Source organism: Phaethon aethereus (assembly GCF_964289735.1).
Source record: "Phaethon aethereus genome assembly, chromosome: 19".
Classification (NCBI taxonomy): domain Eukaryota; kingdom Metazoa; phylum Chordata; class Aves; order Phaethontiformes; family Phaethontidae; genus Phaethon; species Phaethon aethereus.
This window is the reverse complement of record NC_138595.1, coordinates 11,059,117-11,075,364: the sequence shown is the minus strand read 5'-3', so window position 1 is coordinate 11,075,364 and position 16,248 is coordinate 11,059,117. Positions and strand designations below refer to the sequence as shown.

At 43.1% G+C, this 16,248-nt stretch overlaps 1 protein-coding gene across 2 annotated transcripts in view; it reads right to left on the bottom strand.

Moving 5' to 3' along the window:
* The window catches only part of AUTS2 (activator of transcription and developmental regulator AUTS2), a 795,462-nt gene that overhangs the window by 12,353 nt on the left and 766,861 nt on the right, over window positions 1-16,248 (bottom strand). Inside the window, exons 7-14 of one of the 2 annotated variants that reach the window (XM_082008612.1) lie at window positions 13,535-14,012; window positions 12,011-12,264; window positions 10,846-11,066; window positions 10,338-10,382; window positions 6,240-6,335; window positions 4,796-4,867; window positions 3,030-3,059; window positions 1,734-1,805 (exon numbers count right to left, since the gene is read on the bottom strand). In XM_082008612.1, coding sequence (XP_081864738.1) covers window positions 1,734-1,805; window positions 3,030-3,059; window positions 4,796-4,867; window positions 6,240-6,335; window positions 10,338-10,382; window positions 10,846-11,066; window positions 12,011-12,264; window positions 13,535-14,012 — 1,268 coding nt within the window. The remainder of the gene's footprint in view (window positions 1-1,733; window positions 1,806-3,029; window positions 3,060-4,795; window positions 4,868-6,239; window positions 6,336-10,337; window positions 10,383-10,845; window positions 11,067-12,010; window positions 12,265-13,534; window positions 14,013-16,248) is intronic. The other variant, XM_082008613.1, reaches the window with a different exon arrangement.

Sequence of the window (16,248 nt, the reverse complement as noted above, 5' to 3'; positions counted from 1 at the left end):
TCTACGGTCAGGCAGCATCTTCAGCTTCTGCAGAGGAAAAGGCGCCTTCACAGCCTTGGGCTAGAAGGAGAAATCGTTCTGTATGAGCCTACAGCCAGATTTCACACTTCGTGGTCGCATGCAGAGGGGAGGACTTTGTTCCCGTGTGGGAGACTGACAGCCCAGATGGACATAAACCAACTTGCCTTAATGGCTGTAGACTACACCTGATTTTTTGACTGAACTGAGATAGTGAAATACATTTTCCCAACTACTCTTGAAATTATCATCACGCACAGACTCAAAACATCAAGTAACATCCTTTCCTGTACTTCTGGGCTTTATTCCTGTTTTTTAACATGCAACATAGAAAAGTATTAGGTAAAAGAAACGGCTGCATGGGAATGGCATTTACTATGAGTTATAAAAACACCAGTCTGACCTCTCTCTGAATATCAAATCAAGGAAGATTCAAAGGGCATAGATAGCTTGGGAATGATAACTTAATTTCAAGAAAATACCTTTTCAATAAAATAAAAAAAAGGACATATAACTCTCTAGGTCTATAATCTTGTCTTTTTTGATAATAGGAAGATGAATGAAGATCACTAGCAGGGGAAACATAAGGAAGCAGAGAAGAGAGATATGTCTACTGCAGCAAATTAACCTGTCAACCTTGTTTAAAAGGGTTATTTTTAAACTCTACTAGCTGCAGGTTTTAGTAGCTGTTCAGCATCTCCATATTCTTATAGCACTACCTTATACAATTCAATTGCATACGCAGACTGCAAAGTGCTATGGACTCCTTGTTAATTTTACTTTCCAACACAAGCTATTGACTCCTGAAGTACAAGTACGAGCAGTAAAGAACACCAGCCTTTCCCGACTTGACTGAAAAACTTCAGGAGCAACGTGGAATTTTTCAGTGTCAAGTACAGTGAAAATATTATAAAGGGAAAGAAACCTTCTTCACAGAGTCCATGTGCAATGAAAATACAGTTAAAGTAAGAACGGAAATACCCTAACTATTAAATGAATAAATTATCTGTTTCTCCCTGACATCTGTTTCAGGAGAGTCTAAACTGGCCATGGCCCTTACAATTGGAAGTCTCAAAGTGCGTCTAACAAAGAAATGATTTCCACCCCTTTACCTTCGGCGCAGTGAGACAGTGTCTGGGTAACATTACTTCATCCGAGAGGCTGTGTCTCCCTGACCAGCCCAGGCTCGTACAGGTGCCAACCTCCAGCTATGAGATGGGTTGTGAAAAAAGACTGATGAGACCCTGTGCAGCCACATCAGATAACGCGTTGTAGGGACAGGAGAAATCTTCCTGTGCCCTTTTCTGTCCATGAACGTTAATAAGAGGAATGGGATACACATATCTAGCTTCTCCAGACTTAAAAAAAAATCAATCTTAATATGTTTGTGCCCTGATCCTTAAATAAATGCAAGGTTGTCGCTCACAGGCACGCCCATTTAGCTCTTCCTAGCTATGAACTGGTTGTTGTTGCATAAAATCTGGAGCCCTTGCTCTGTGGCATCACAGACATTGCTTTGAGGCTCTACCTTCAGGTTTTTAATTCTGATATGCCATCACTATGAAACGCAAGGTTATGGTATAATGCTACATATGGTTACTTTAACAAGGCATTCATCATGGCATAGAACTGCTAACAGCAAGAGGCACACTCTTCCTCTCACAGCTTTGCCCTGTGCAGTTCATGTGAAATGCAGACATGCCCAAAAAACTGACCTTGACTTTCTGTTGGTGGTGGTATATCTGCCAGGCGATGTGAACATGCATAGCGCACCACTTTCCAGGTTTCTAGAAAAAACAAAGGGATACAACATGAATTATTTTCAGACATGCAGCTATTCTAAGACTCACCTTTCCGCCCAAAGATGAAAATTAAAGCACTTTAGAAGGTCACTCTGGTTTTCAAAAGGAATGTGACTCCCTCCTGTAATTGGTGGTCTGTACCTCCAAAACTTTGTCTCATAAATATACTGAAAAAATGGGAGGTCAGTCAATTCCCTCTGTTTGGGAAGGCTCTTGCTTCCTTCCTGTCACCATGCTTTTAAGTCATGAGGAGGAGACAGGGAGGAAAGAAGCAGAGGGCTGTTTGGGTTTTCTTGTTGCTTTTGTACTCCATTTCCAGGACATCTAGAAATCTTGTCCGAAAAAGACTCATTCAGGATATACTTTTTCCAATTTTGTTATTTAGGGGTCTATAGTTAACTACACAACTAATGGTTCTTGCAGATTTAAAAACAATCACAAGATTTCAAGAAGCTCCTCAAGCTATCGGTAACTTAAATGTTTCACGAACTATGGCATATGGTCTGCCTTCTATTTCTAGGTCCGTATCAGCCAACAATCAAAAAACACACAAAAAACCCCATCTCACACACAGACTCCCCTAAACTCAAGCCTTCTGCTTATTCACAGCACCTGGCTGTGCTAGTGATTTAATGAGTTCACTTGGTCGGTTCGAGTAAAATGTAGACCTTCTTGAACACATTGAAAAATTAACAAAAAAACCCCTTTTGGATCACTGAAAGACTGGATCTTTGATCCTTATTTCTAGAATACTTTGTGTTTGAAGTAGATTGTCTGTTTATACTTGACAGTAAGATACTTGGGTAGGAAGTACCATACTGAATAACACTGAAAATACACAGTAAATATAAAACCAAAATCCTTCAGTCTGCAGTTGAAATGACAGGGGATCACTGTCAGGGTAGGTCTCTAGGATTTGGCTCAGGAAACCTGGTAAGCCAGCGCGACAGAAGGATTATCAATATTTAACCTCTAGCATTCAGGCTAGGGGGTTGCGCGAGAAGAACAGAAAACTTCCAACTTCGAAACTGCGTATTTTCCTCAAGTGACCGCAAGATGCATGCAGAGAAGGACTGACCATGCTGCTCAGCAAACACAGTGTGAAATACCCAACATGAAACATGGCACTGCTTTAAAATTAGTTTGCTGCTTTAACCCAGTGGGGACCGAGACGAGCTTGATGAACTGTATCACAGGAAGATTTCTTACCCTCAACATGGGCCTGAACGGATCTGTCAACTGTGAAGAAGAAATGACAGCTTGGTTACATGCCTGTCACTCAAACAATTGCTCTAATTAACAAATTTGTATTGCTTCATTAAGAGATGAAATTAAAATGTTATAATTTTACTTTCAAATGAAGACCTTTCAGATAATAATTAGTCCTCAGCCTCCATATTCGAGCTGATCTCCCTCCCCCCATGGCTGTTGTACCTTAGTGTTGACAAGCAACTAAACAAGCCTCGCACAGAGCGCTCTGTCCTCTGGCACCATCATTAATTTGTTGATTTAATGCTATAAAAATGGCTGGTTAACTACTCTGGAGAAAAGCGCAGACCCATCCTTTGGGCAAACTTCTGTTCTCATCTTTCAAAGCTGCTCGGCTCGCGAGAAGACTGGATAGTGGACAGGGCCACTTTTTCACAGGCTTGATCCCACAGATTGGGTTGCAAAGGGCTGGAATGCTGTTTCAGACACGCCTCTGCAAACCACTGGCTGTGGTTGTTCAGCGGCTATGGCATTAAGTCCTTGACTTGTACATTCAAATAGCCATTACTGACTGCTGCTTGCCTGATGTGTTCTCTGTCACAAACTGGCTTTGCCTGAAATGTTGTTCACATTGCAACAGATGTTGGTAAACAGCAGCTGTATAAAAAAAGAATTTTCTCATAATTATTTTTTTGTGTGGCCTGTTTTTTTGAGGTAGGCTATTTTCTTATTCTCCTTTTTGACTCACATTTCATCAATTAATGCTGGAAAATAAATTCAATTTATTGTGTACTTCTCATTTGTTTTGGATTTTCTTTTTTGAAATGCAATACTAAAGGAGATTTATAGGTGTAAGAAGTACTTTGTAGACTCAGTGACGGCACAATATATCATCCTGAAATAATCGAAGCTACACTACAAGTTGAAACGGAGCATAAAGCTAAATGACTTAATGATGGGAGGCTCTACTTATCTTTTCAATCGGATGGAATAAAGAGAAATAAAAAAATGCTGTTTCTTTTGGTATAAAGCTCAGCTACAGCACCAATTCAGAGAAAACCAAAGTACTGTAACTTGGCATAACCCAAAGAAAATAGCTCTGCTGTACTTAGAAGTTGAGCCATACCACAACATGGATTTTTCAAGGAGAACTCCCTCATTGCTTCTGTCAGAGAGTTCTGCTAAAAGTATGACTGCATGATGTTCCTCATTGCAAACAATGTATATTAATTCAAACACGCAAACAACCCATAGGCTTTTGGAAAGAACAGAAAAAGGCTAAAAGACAAAGTGCTGAGACAATAAATGCTATTCACATACACTAGGACTCAAAAATCCGCAGGCGCCAAGTGATCAATAAAGTGCATCCGTATTTCACTGGTGCAATCAATGATACAGTAACCAAGGGAATAACTGTCATTACCCACATTAAAAACAATTACAGAGTATAAACATAAATCTCAAAGAGGTTTGTACATTTCTACGTTGAATTGGACCTTTATGCCTTTACCCCTGGGCTTGCGGGGATGCCTGTTGACAGCAAGGAAAGAGCTCTTCCACGGCATAGTACCTACTTGCTTTTGCCTATGATGAACAGCAGTAAGGATCAGGATTTAAATTGTCCTTACACAACTCCTCTAGTAAAGTTCAGACTAAGCTTTAGTTTTAGGATGTTAATTTGGACATATTGAAGATGGTAGCTCTAGCATTCAAGGTTCTCAGGAGGAATTGCTTTACTTGAGAAAAACATAACATTTCCTACAGACCCGTGGATCTTTCTGTAGAAGGGTATGTGGGACAGTTCCAGGTCTGGCTGCAACATCAATAGGATTCGAAGTCTAGAAATATTACAAGGAAAGACAGCATTAATGAGTAAAACAATGCATAAAAGAAACAGAAAGTGAAAAATAATACTTCTTTATAATTAACATTGCCCAAGCAATGAAGATAAAGGATAACCATTATAATCCCCTTATTAATATATGTATTCTCATCTCTATTTTCAAACTTTCATTGTCCACCAACTTCCCATTACTTAAAGGAATGCAAAACATACGGGAACAGTGACTGGTACACTGGAAAATCTTTCCACTAACGAAAACCTGATTAGTCACATACTTGGGGTACGGCATCTAAAGTACTATTTGGAGAACGAAGCTTGTGCTCTGCTGCTTATCAGTAACGCACTGGAACTGGCTAAAACTGCTAACCTGACTGTCAGCACAGAAAGCAGCAGTAATCTCTTTAGTCACTGTACAAGGATCTGAACTCTATATGCAATGAAGTGTTACATTATACAGATATCTCTGTGTGTATATATGTATATCTGCATATATATACAGTATACATGTATCTGGAAAAGGCAACATCTAGCTGAAAAGAATTAAAGCTTTTCCCATGACTTGAATGTAAATATTCAGCTAATATAACAAAATCCATCGGCGGGGCGGGGGAACCCAAACAAAAAACCTACATTTAGAGCCTCTTCCTACATTAAAATGAAGGAAAAAAGAAATCAGCTACAGTATAACTAACAATTAAGTAACAGAGTTGTTAACAGTCTGATTACCATACATACGAAGAATTCCACTAATGAACTCCAATTTACATATTCAGTCATTACAGTGGATAGACCAATTTAAGAAAGTAGGTGTCTCCTCTGCAGAAATGTCAGTCCCTATTTCAATCTTTAGTTGCAAAGACTACAGACTAGACAATATGATTTCCTCGCACTTACAAATCAAGAGTGACTTCATAAAAACAAAAGAAAAAAACCCCCAAACTCAAATATCACATTTATCTACCCTAGCTATCACAAACGAGAGGAGAACTACATCAGTGTATTGCATTGCAGTGGAGCTGAGAGAGAATTATGGAAATGAGTAAACAATAACGATCATGATTCCTTAAAATCTTGATTATTACAATACATGCATATTATCTGACAACTAGATACATTGCTTCTAAAGTTAACTATGCCATTATATATATCTTTTTTTTTAAATGTATGTAGATACATCTGAACCTAATGAGAAATAACTTCTCTTTGTAGTAAATTTGGAAAAAGCCAATTGTCCTCCATGGAATTCGGCTGTAACTCAGATCTCAATTGCTCCAGAATCTGAACGGTGTTCTAAACCTAAACCTAAACCGGCTCACACCACCATTGTGTATCTGTAGGAACAAACACACAAATAACTCCTTTCTTACCTTGGGTTGAAATGCTCCTTGTAGCGAGCCAAAGGGGCCAGTTGGAGGAATCATGGGCGGAATACCTGATACAGCTGGAGGGTAGGAGTGAAACAGCTGTAACAAAAAACCAGAAGAACATAAATACAAGTGTGGGTCAAAAAGAAGACAAGAAGCTGAACGAGACAGAGAAAGCATTCCTGCGTAAGATTAACAGGGAAATGGTACATGGAGGAAACTGAGAAGCATTGAAGACGTGATCTCATCGCAACGATGTTAGTTAAAGCAGTCAATGAAATGTTCACAAATGTCATGACGTTTAGAGCTTAAAAGCAGTTCCAAAATCATAAAGCCAGCAATGTGTGCCCTGGATTACGCCATAGCATGAGAGGTTTTTTTCCCCAATTATTCACTTTTAAATCGGTTTCAGTTTGCAAGCCATTTCAAGAGAAAACGCAGAACACTGCACCAAGTAAGACTCAGAAAACTACCATTTCAGTGGAAAAAAGCCCTTAAGAGTTCTAGGATATTGTATCATTAAAACTCCATTAGTACATTAGGATTTTAATAGTATCTGTAGGAAATGAAGAAAATATGCACAATTCTTACTTCATTAGCCTGTCTGAGAGGATATCCTGCCACATCTAATATCAGCAGAGAGACAATCTGATTTGTTAAAACTTATTATTTCAACAAAATGTTGAGGCTGAACCCCTCAAAAACTTTAGGGTACTATTTTTATAAAGACAGACTACTAAGCATAGAAAAGTGCACACGTCTACTGACCTCACTGATCCTAATGTGTCTGTGCTAAGAGAATTTGGGCGGGGAGGGGGAAGCTGTTCTGTACTAATGCAAAGACATAGGAGACAAGCAAGTAAACCGTAATGTCCCAAGTCTTCTCTAGCCTCTGTGGTCCGGCTGTGAATCTTCTACTCATGCTGTAACACAGCTAACTTGCCCAATTCCACGGAAAATGCTGAGATTACACACAAAACTGCTTTCTGGTAGGAGCTGGGGGTCCAAAGCATCACACTCCAAGTATGTTCTCACTGTGACACCTCAGGATCTAACGGGATGGCTGCTACCTCCGCTGGTGTTGCCACCCAGAAACCTAAAGAGGTTACCTGGCCGATATAAATTCACCTCTGAACACAGCTGATCAAAAATCAATCCACTATATGCTACTTTTAAGATCAAAATAAATGAGTTAATGGCCAATTGAACAGAAGCAGGACTGGGCAAAGTAAAAGACTGGACATGAGGAGTGGGCAAACACTGAGACAATCGCATCCTGGAGTAAATCAGTATCGCAAAGTTTTGATGAATTTGTTTATGCCAGGCATATGTACCTGCTTTTCTTCATCGTTTTTCCTTCTATTCGTGTATCCTGCAAGGTCATTTATTCATATTATACTTACTGAAAGCTGAGAAAATATTTCAGTATTTTAGAGGTATCAAAAGATCTTCTCATTTTAAAAGCATGGTATCAAGTCCCCTTTCATAACACGTTTCTATTGTTGTTTTTAATTCTATTTAATTTGGACCTGCTCCATTCAGTGATGCAGAATGCATTTTTAGATTAGCTGATACTGAACTCTAGGCATTTGAGAAATCACTGAGACACATATTCTCATTTACAGTAACTTTTAATGAGTAAAATGTGTTTTAAATCCTCCAGTGTCTTCTGCATTTAATTCTGCGTGTAATGGACTAATTCCAAACAATGGAAAGAGACGTAATACTTAATATTCTATTGGCTATGACTAATAATAAGGAATGCTTTCCTTAGAGTTTTATAACAACTGGTAAGTTAATTAAACGTGACCTTTCCTCAAGGTCAGAATTATTAATGAAATATAAATATTGTATCTGCAGGATCTCTTTGTATCGGTTAAATTCCTCCAGCTTTCAAAATACGTCTTTCACAGTCAGTGTTTCCTTTTTCTCCCTCTTTTGAGCAACGTTTTCCCCTTTTAGCTTTATTCAGGGAACAACGTAGTACCCACAGCTTTCCTGGGGCCAGGTGCAACGTAACACTAAACTAGACCCAGCGTTAACTGTAGGTAAAAGTAATGCCTCAGCAAGGCCCTCCCAAAGAAGAAATTATTGTAATATCAAAGATGCCAAGAAAAAAAACTGTTTTAAAGCTCTACGTGAGCTTCTATGTGAAAGCTGTGTTCCCTGTTCTAAAGCAGGTTGATTTTAACTCTCAAACAGACCTTGTACCCCCTCACAAGCTTTAAAAACATTGCCAGCTTTCTTTTAGATACCTGAATTCCACGTGTGGATCTACAGTGGAAACTCCTGTCGCTAAGAAAAGGTCTATGGCAGTGCCACAGTTTCACAACCTTCCCACGTTAGGAAAAGCCCTACGGGTATCACGCTCGCCAGCAGAAGTATGCTTTTTGATACTGCGGCTGCTCAGGCAGCTGATGCAAGCAGGTCCTCTGTTACCTATATAATCCATAGTCACGCTAGACGAGACTGCTGAAATACCCCGGCTAGTACAGCCTTGCTGTAGTTTAAGAAGACCATTAATCCAACGTAACTTGTCTGCCCTTAGCTTGCTCAATATCCAACAGACGCAACAGCGATTGTTTTGCAACCGCTTCACAAGGACAAACCTTTCCCGAAGGAAAGGCAGGGGAGGCCTCACGGGCCAGACCTCTGCTGGTGGAGCTCTGCCAAGTTCAACAGCACGGCTCACTGCCTAACGGAGAACAACGTGAAGCCCTTCCTTACTTTAAAGAGGGTCGTACCACGGCCTTCACGATTCAGGTAACTGCCAGACTTAGAAGAGATTATGTCACTGAATTTGAAAAGCATATGCAGTTGGAGACTTTTGCAATGTTTCCTACATTACATGCCAACTTCTATGCTTTATTTGTCTAGAATTCATTTACCTATTTCCCAGTTCTGTGTTCTTGCTTCAATCAACGTGCCACCTTGATGATAATGTATCTTTTGAATCCATGCAAAGCTCAGCAAATGAGAGTGCAATTTTGCAAACAATGATGCAAATGAGCAGCACTACCCTTTTGAGTAAAAGTGATTATCACAGGCTTAAATGTTTGCCTAATACTCCCAGAGCTCTGATCCTGCAAACACTCTCATACAGTTAAAATTACTCAATTGAGGTGTCAGAAATTAATAGGACTATTCACAAGTACTACAGGCACGAGCTGTTAGCAGGAACTGTGTTTACTCGGTACAGTAGAAAGCATCATGCCATCATTTTAACCAGTTTTTTTTTGCCCAGTTCCACTTCTAAGCAAAACCAACACATAAAGCCAAGTGCTTTGCAGATTTCTGAGTGCTGATGCAGTACTCCTTCTCTCATCAAAATATCGCTATTGGATTTAGAAATTCTTGTCATATTCAACCAGATACCTGCCTCTGCCAGTATGATGAAGGAAATGCAACCTGTATTTCAGCAGCAAATGAATCAGTAGATTCAAACCCTTAAGAGCAGAAGCTTTACAATTAACTGGAACACTAAAAATCAGTTCCTCTGTTCAACAAAGAACATTTTTGGTAGCTCTTAGATAAACACATCTAGTGCATAGCTGGATTCATATCCCTGTCATCAAACAGAGCTTTCAAAACATAACAAGCCCAGTGGATCAGATGTGCCTTTGAAATCTGAAGAATAAGACAAGTTTTCGGATTTTATAAAACAAAATATGATATATTAGGAAAGCTATTAGATTTCCTATCCCTGAAGGATTTGTATGATAGTTTTCATTTCAAGTTTCTTAGGAAAAATATCAGTCTGAGGGTTTGCGGCACAACTGAAACGCAGTGATGAAATTGCTGCTCTCTCCTGCTTCACATTAACAGTCAGCTCTTCCGTCTCATCTTTTTCACATCAAACCTGTCTTCAAATGGTGTATGAGAAAAGAGATCTTTTGATTGGAAAAGCTGATACTGCATCTTTATCAGAAACAAGCACCACAAATGCAAGCCTTAGAAAGCCAAAGCAACCAAGAACGATAATGGTAAATCCTGGAGTGATGATTAGGGAGAGATTCGACATTGTGCCATCGATTGAGTGGTGATCCCAACCCACCACAGAAAAGCAGTTAAGTCAGTTTTAAACAGAGTAATAAAACTCACACTGTGACGGTAGAAGGGGTCAACTTTTGTAGGGTATTTGTCAAACTGCAAAGGGATCAAAGCACAAACTAGTTACTTTATATTTCCTTGCTTCACTTCTGTTGGTAAAATAGAAGACTACTCTTTATTATTTGGCAACCAACAGAGAGGAAAAAAATACACAGAAAATTAGTTTCCAATGACACTGTTTGGGATTTTTCTTTCTTCAAGGTAAAACAAGGTCTTTATGAGACAGAAAAAAGGAGGTGGCTCCGGAGTGTACCACTCCAAGCACTGGGCAGCCCCAGGCACGAGTGCCCCTTCAGCCAGCAGCCTCGGCCCCTGCGCTGCCGCCTGAACCTGCTGCACGTGTGACAACCGTGAGGAGGGGACAGTCCTTCCTCTCCTACACAACCACACCTGGGCAGCAGAGTACTCCTTCCCCGCGACCTGGCAAATTCTTAAAGTTTTGTAATAAAGAATAGAGTTGTGCTCTACTTATCCTCACATTTCTGCCTGGGGTACGCACCATGGGCGGTGCTGGCGTTGGCATGATGGCAGTGGGTGGGATGGCGTGCGGGAAAGGCGTGAAGGTGTGCTGGTGTGTGTGTTGGTGTGTGTGCTGGTGCTGGTGCTGGTGCTGGTGGAACTCGGTCCTCAGGTACGGCGGCGGGCCCAGGGAGGCCCCACGATCTGCGCTCTGCGAGGCCAAAAATCGCGTGTTTAGCTCCTGACGGAGAAGATCTTGTTCTGAAATACAAACAGCAAAACAACCCCCTGTAAGCTCAGTGACTTTTCCAGACTATGTGCCACTTACTTTTTGCTGGCTGTGGTAGCAACGCTGTATTTAAAACTTCTGGTGGTAAATCGTGACACTGTACAGCGTAAGAAAGCTCCCTCAGAGACAGAAAAAAGGTTTCGTTTCCCCTCGCTCACCAAGCCTGTCTTCACTACAGCGTTCCTCTGAGCATCAACCTGAGGGTTCTCCCTAAACCGGTAAGGACATGGACATAGTCCTAAACAGGTGAGGCGGTACGGGTAACCCGGAGTGAGTAAACATCGAGTGGCCGCTGCTAACATGAGTACCTGCTGCCTGGGCACAAAACAATGCTACTCAAATGCTGATAATCCTCCATTTTCTTCCCCCAGCTCCCTCTCGGTGACCTGGGAGGAACAGACACGTTACATCTCCCCAAAGCTGAGGTATAAAAGAGCACAACTTTCTCCACTGATAAAAATCTCTACATCTCACCCCACACACCGCCACGACCTTGCACCCAGGCAAGCTTAGGACCGCTGTGCGCACAGCCACTGGAGACCTTCCCTCTAGCCGGGGAAGCAACGCTGCGCACAGACCACAACTACAGCAAAGACATTTGCAACGGGTCCCACACATTCTGTGTGGGCACATTACGAACTCTAGCGTGTTTTTACCATGGGGAGAAACAAACACGCATGGAAAAAGCACAGCCTTCCAAAAATACCCATTCCCAGCGTAGAAGAAAAGTCACTGGGTATGTCTAGGTGGTTTTTGGCTTTGATCTCAGTCCAAATCGTTCAGCAATGAGTACGGCCTCTACCCAACCAACAGCCCTCATCGAATGGAACAAAAAGAGTTATTCGGACTGAAACTGGAGCATCTGTTTCCTACGCTGCACTCGACAAGCTCGGGCCACGATCCCTCTGGCTCTTACCTGAGTAAGTACTACCAGCTGGGTGTCCTGGAACCTGCAGTGTCCCTGACGTCAATGGAGGTGGAGGAGGCAAAGCCGTAGGAGGGGCAAACATATTGGGGTGATGTGGGTGTGCGGGGGGCTGGAGGGTGGGCGTGAAGGTGTGCAGCGGGCTGTGGCTGGGTAGAGAGAGGGGGAACGGTGAGGCTGAGGGATGGTGAGATATGTGTGGAGGAGGGGCCTGAGTCTTGGCAGGAGTGCTGCTTCTGCTGCTGCTGTTAATGAAAAGAAAAGCAATTAAGCTTTGCATGGAAGAGAGAAAAGCTCCAAACATACACATACACAACCCCACCAACCTATGCAGGGCTCCCGTTAAACACATTATAAATGTCAGTTACATATTACAAATGCGAGTTATTATTCCATTTTTCTAGCAATACCACTGTGATACTCCTTTCTCCAACCACCTGCTGTACCTTTTCTGGTATCTTTTACTTCCTGTGGCCTCTCCACACCAAAACCCAAGACATATTCTCCCTCGCTGTATGAGGTTAATATTCTGTCCTCCAACAACACAGGAATGACACACAAAGGAGTAATTAGCCCTGTGCATTCATTACTTAATTATCAGGTCCTTTCTACATGACTGCTTCTGATTCATGTTTTCAGGCACATGAAGCTCAGAATCAGTGATCGCTGCATTAATAAAAGTTTAATTTTTTTTTGCTATGACTTAGTAAGATGAAAGACTGCAGAAAATGTGAAACAGAGTTGAGAAGGCAGCAACGGATATGTGCTTATTGTACAGTTAATGCCTCTCTCACCATCTGCCTGCTGGAAGCTCAGATTTGGGGAAAGACGACCCAGTGCCGAGTGCATTAGCACAGAGTAGGGGAAACCCGAGGTCCTTCACGCCACAGACATCACGGGTTCCTGCGAACACGCTGTTTAATCTCTCTGTTCATCTTTGTTATCTCCTGTACAAGGTGAGGCTTATCTCACTGTGGCCAGGTGCGGATGAAAACACTGAAGACCGCAAGGTGTCAGCAGTGCAGAAAAAAATTAATCTTTGAAGTCACTGGTGCAAGACCGTTCGTGCTAGGCTGTCAGCAGCGCCAACAGCAGCTGTACCATCCTTCTTGCTCTGGGGCATGTCAGTAGCTGGAGAAAGCAGAAGACGTCTACAGGGATGGGAGGGTAAAAGCAGTTAGCCTCCAGAGAGCAGCCCAACCTGAAAGAATTGGGATTCTCTTCCCGTGGTCTGTATTGCATAAAATCCCCTCCAAAAAGCACTCAAGACTACCTAGCCTTTATTGGAACCCAGATCAGAAATAAAGCGATCGATCCTGGCTCATTTCAGGGAAGGAACTAATGTTAAATGCAGAGAGTCCCCTTTATTCCCCAATGATGGCACGAGATGTGCTGTCACTTCTCTCCTTTAGCTAATTCATCTCCACCTCCTCCAGGCACCGTAAAGCATCACCAGCAGGCAGCAAGTCTGCAAAGACACGGGCCTTCAGCGCGCACGCGTTTCTGTTCGCCTACCTTAAGCTGTTGAGGCTTAAACTGCTGCTGTTATAGGCAGAGAGTGGCTGCGAGAGGCTCTGAGAGGCCGGATGGGGCTGCACCGGCGGGAGGGCTGGGTGGGCCGGCTGCACCGGCGACTGCGGCCGGGGCGGGTGCTGGACGGGCGGCTGCGGCGCGGGCGGGCGGGTGGCTTCTTCTGGGGCTGGCGGCAACTGCGCGGCTTGCGGCGGGGGCGGCTGGGCAGGGGCTTCCGGCCGCGGGGCGAGCGCGGGGCTGGGGCAGGGCGCCTCAGGCTGCGGCTCCAACTGGGGCTGGGCCAAAGGCTGCGTCACCTGAGGACAAGGGTCTTTAGGCACCACAGGCTCAAGTACTGGGTCTTTACTGCTGTCCTGGCTCTTCTCTTGACTCCTTTCTAATCCTGATATTTTCGGGACTGCTGGGCCCCTAGCACCAGGGTCGTCATTTTCAGCTAGCGTACTGACTCCTAACTCCTTATCTGCAACAACAAAAGAAAGAGATAAAACAGTTGAGCGTGCGACAAGATGGGCAAAACCGAACCAACTGCTGTGCCAGAGTCACACTCCGGGCAGTTACGTTTTGTTTTCATAAAGGATCGTGCCAACGTGAAACCAAATCAAATATAAAGTCACCTCCAGCAACATCTCTAACCCTCAAGTCCTTCTCCTAAATTCTACTTCTCCTAGTTTATCTCCTTCTCATAAGGAGAAAGTTTCTCGTTGTCTTCATTAACGTATAAAAAAGCAAGTACACAAAAGTTGAGCCGAGTGCAGCGGTTCAAGCGCTTTAAAAATCTTGAGTCAGACCTCCCGCAAAATCCCCACCTCTGCGTTAGGAAAAATACCAGGAGGGGTTGTGCTTTGCTTCGTTCTGTCTCTGTAGCACAATATACAGCGGGTCCTCCATACTTGCCTCCTGAATCTTGTCTCATTTCCCACCTTGCCTGTACAACCATGCTAGCGTTTCATCGATTTCTGAGAAAAATTAGATTTGCACAATAATTGCACGACTCCAAGACTTGGGGCCATAAACCAGCGCTGATAAATTTGTGAGTGTGGGCAGTACCATCTGTATGCATATTTGGCAAAATCAGTTCCTAAATGATCACATAAAAGCTACTGAAATTATCTATGGAATCACACAAGCACAAATTGCCGCAGTGCGAGGGGGAGAGCTCCGCAGGAAGCCAGGCTCCACTGCATTCTCCGCCTGGAGAACTGCTCGTTTTCTAGCTGCATCCCTTTATCCCTAATTACTATTATATGTTTACTGTAACATCTCCATTGCTTGGGCTGCCAAACGAACAGAACAAAAAGGTTAAGGGAAATAACATATTTTTGCCTTGACCTTTCTTTCTGTGACAGTCATTTTGGACATTGTGTTTCAGAAGAATGACCAAAGAAATGGAGAAGGCAACATGATTATCCCCGAGTATGTTTTCTTTAAAGACATGAGTCTCGGACAAGACACTCTGCATGCGAGTGTGCGCATCTGCCCCTCGCCTTCCTTCCCCGGTAACTCTCCTCAAAATAAACCACCTGGTAGAGGACAGAGACCCTGCTGGGTACTACTACTTTCTCTTACTGTTACTCTGTCATCACTGCCTTACTGACCCACTGAGGGAACGGAGGCAGTGTGAGCTCTCTGCCTTATTACACGAGGTCTAAACCTTAAAACACATTTTAGTAGAACCCAGGCTTTTTTGGTTTGGCTGCTCATGGAATGATTTGGGTTTGTTCTCCAGCTCTTCAATAATAACGAGTAGTATTATAATTTTAGTATTTGCTACAGCGGAGTTTTGCTCACTGGGGCTGCACAGCAATTTCCCGTTTGAATCACTCCCCAAAACTTCCGCCAGTGAGTATCTCACGCGTGGCACCCCTCCGAACAAAGCTGGGGGAGCGCTGCTGACGCAAGGCTGGAAGAGGCGACGCCTGCGGCCAGGCAGGCGGAGGGGAGCAGGCGCAGCGGGTGGGACAGCATCGCACAGCAACTCTGAAAAGCTGGACCTACACCTGTGGCAATTAGGGAAACGAAGCACAAGGGAAACACGCAAGATTTGAAGGGGCTTGGTGCAAGCTTATAATTAAAGCAGTACCCAGGGTTCTAAATAATCTTAAGACGGGAAAACTTTCCTTGTTCTTCTGCCAATTTTAAGGGATAAAATGAACAAACGCGTAATAAAATGATATACGTTCAGAGAAAGTTGTCGACAGCTACATTGTTCAAACCCTGAAGTAAACGAGTGCGGATGAAGACGATGGGGAGTGCACTCTGCCAGCCCACAGCCCGGGCACGTGCAACAGCGTTTGCCAACCCTGGCATCGTGAGAACGGCCAGAGACGGCCTGGCAGAAACGCGTCGGATACCTGTCATCACTTGGGTTTAATTTTACGCAGAGATCCCAGCAAAACCTTCCGGGCGCCCTGTTACTGAGTATTTTACAGCCCCCGTGCAATGGCAAGCGGCCTGGTAAAGTGGAGTTCAGATTGATTTAATAGTTTGTGGACAGGAGGGCAAAAGGGAGGTAAAGAGAAAGAGAAAAAGAGAGAGAGAAAGAGAGGGGAAAAAAGTAAACAGACTTATTTGATGAGGACGTACTTTAATCACTTCTGGAGTATGCAACCTGCAACGGGCACACAGGCTCCTCCATGAATTTGGATCAGAAGGCTATGGGGGCAATAGTGGGACTCCAGAGGAATAAAAATAATTAC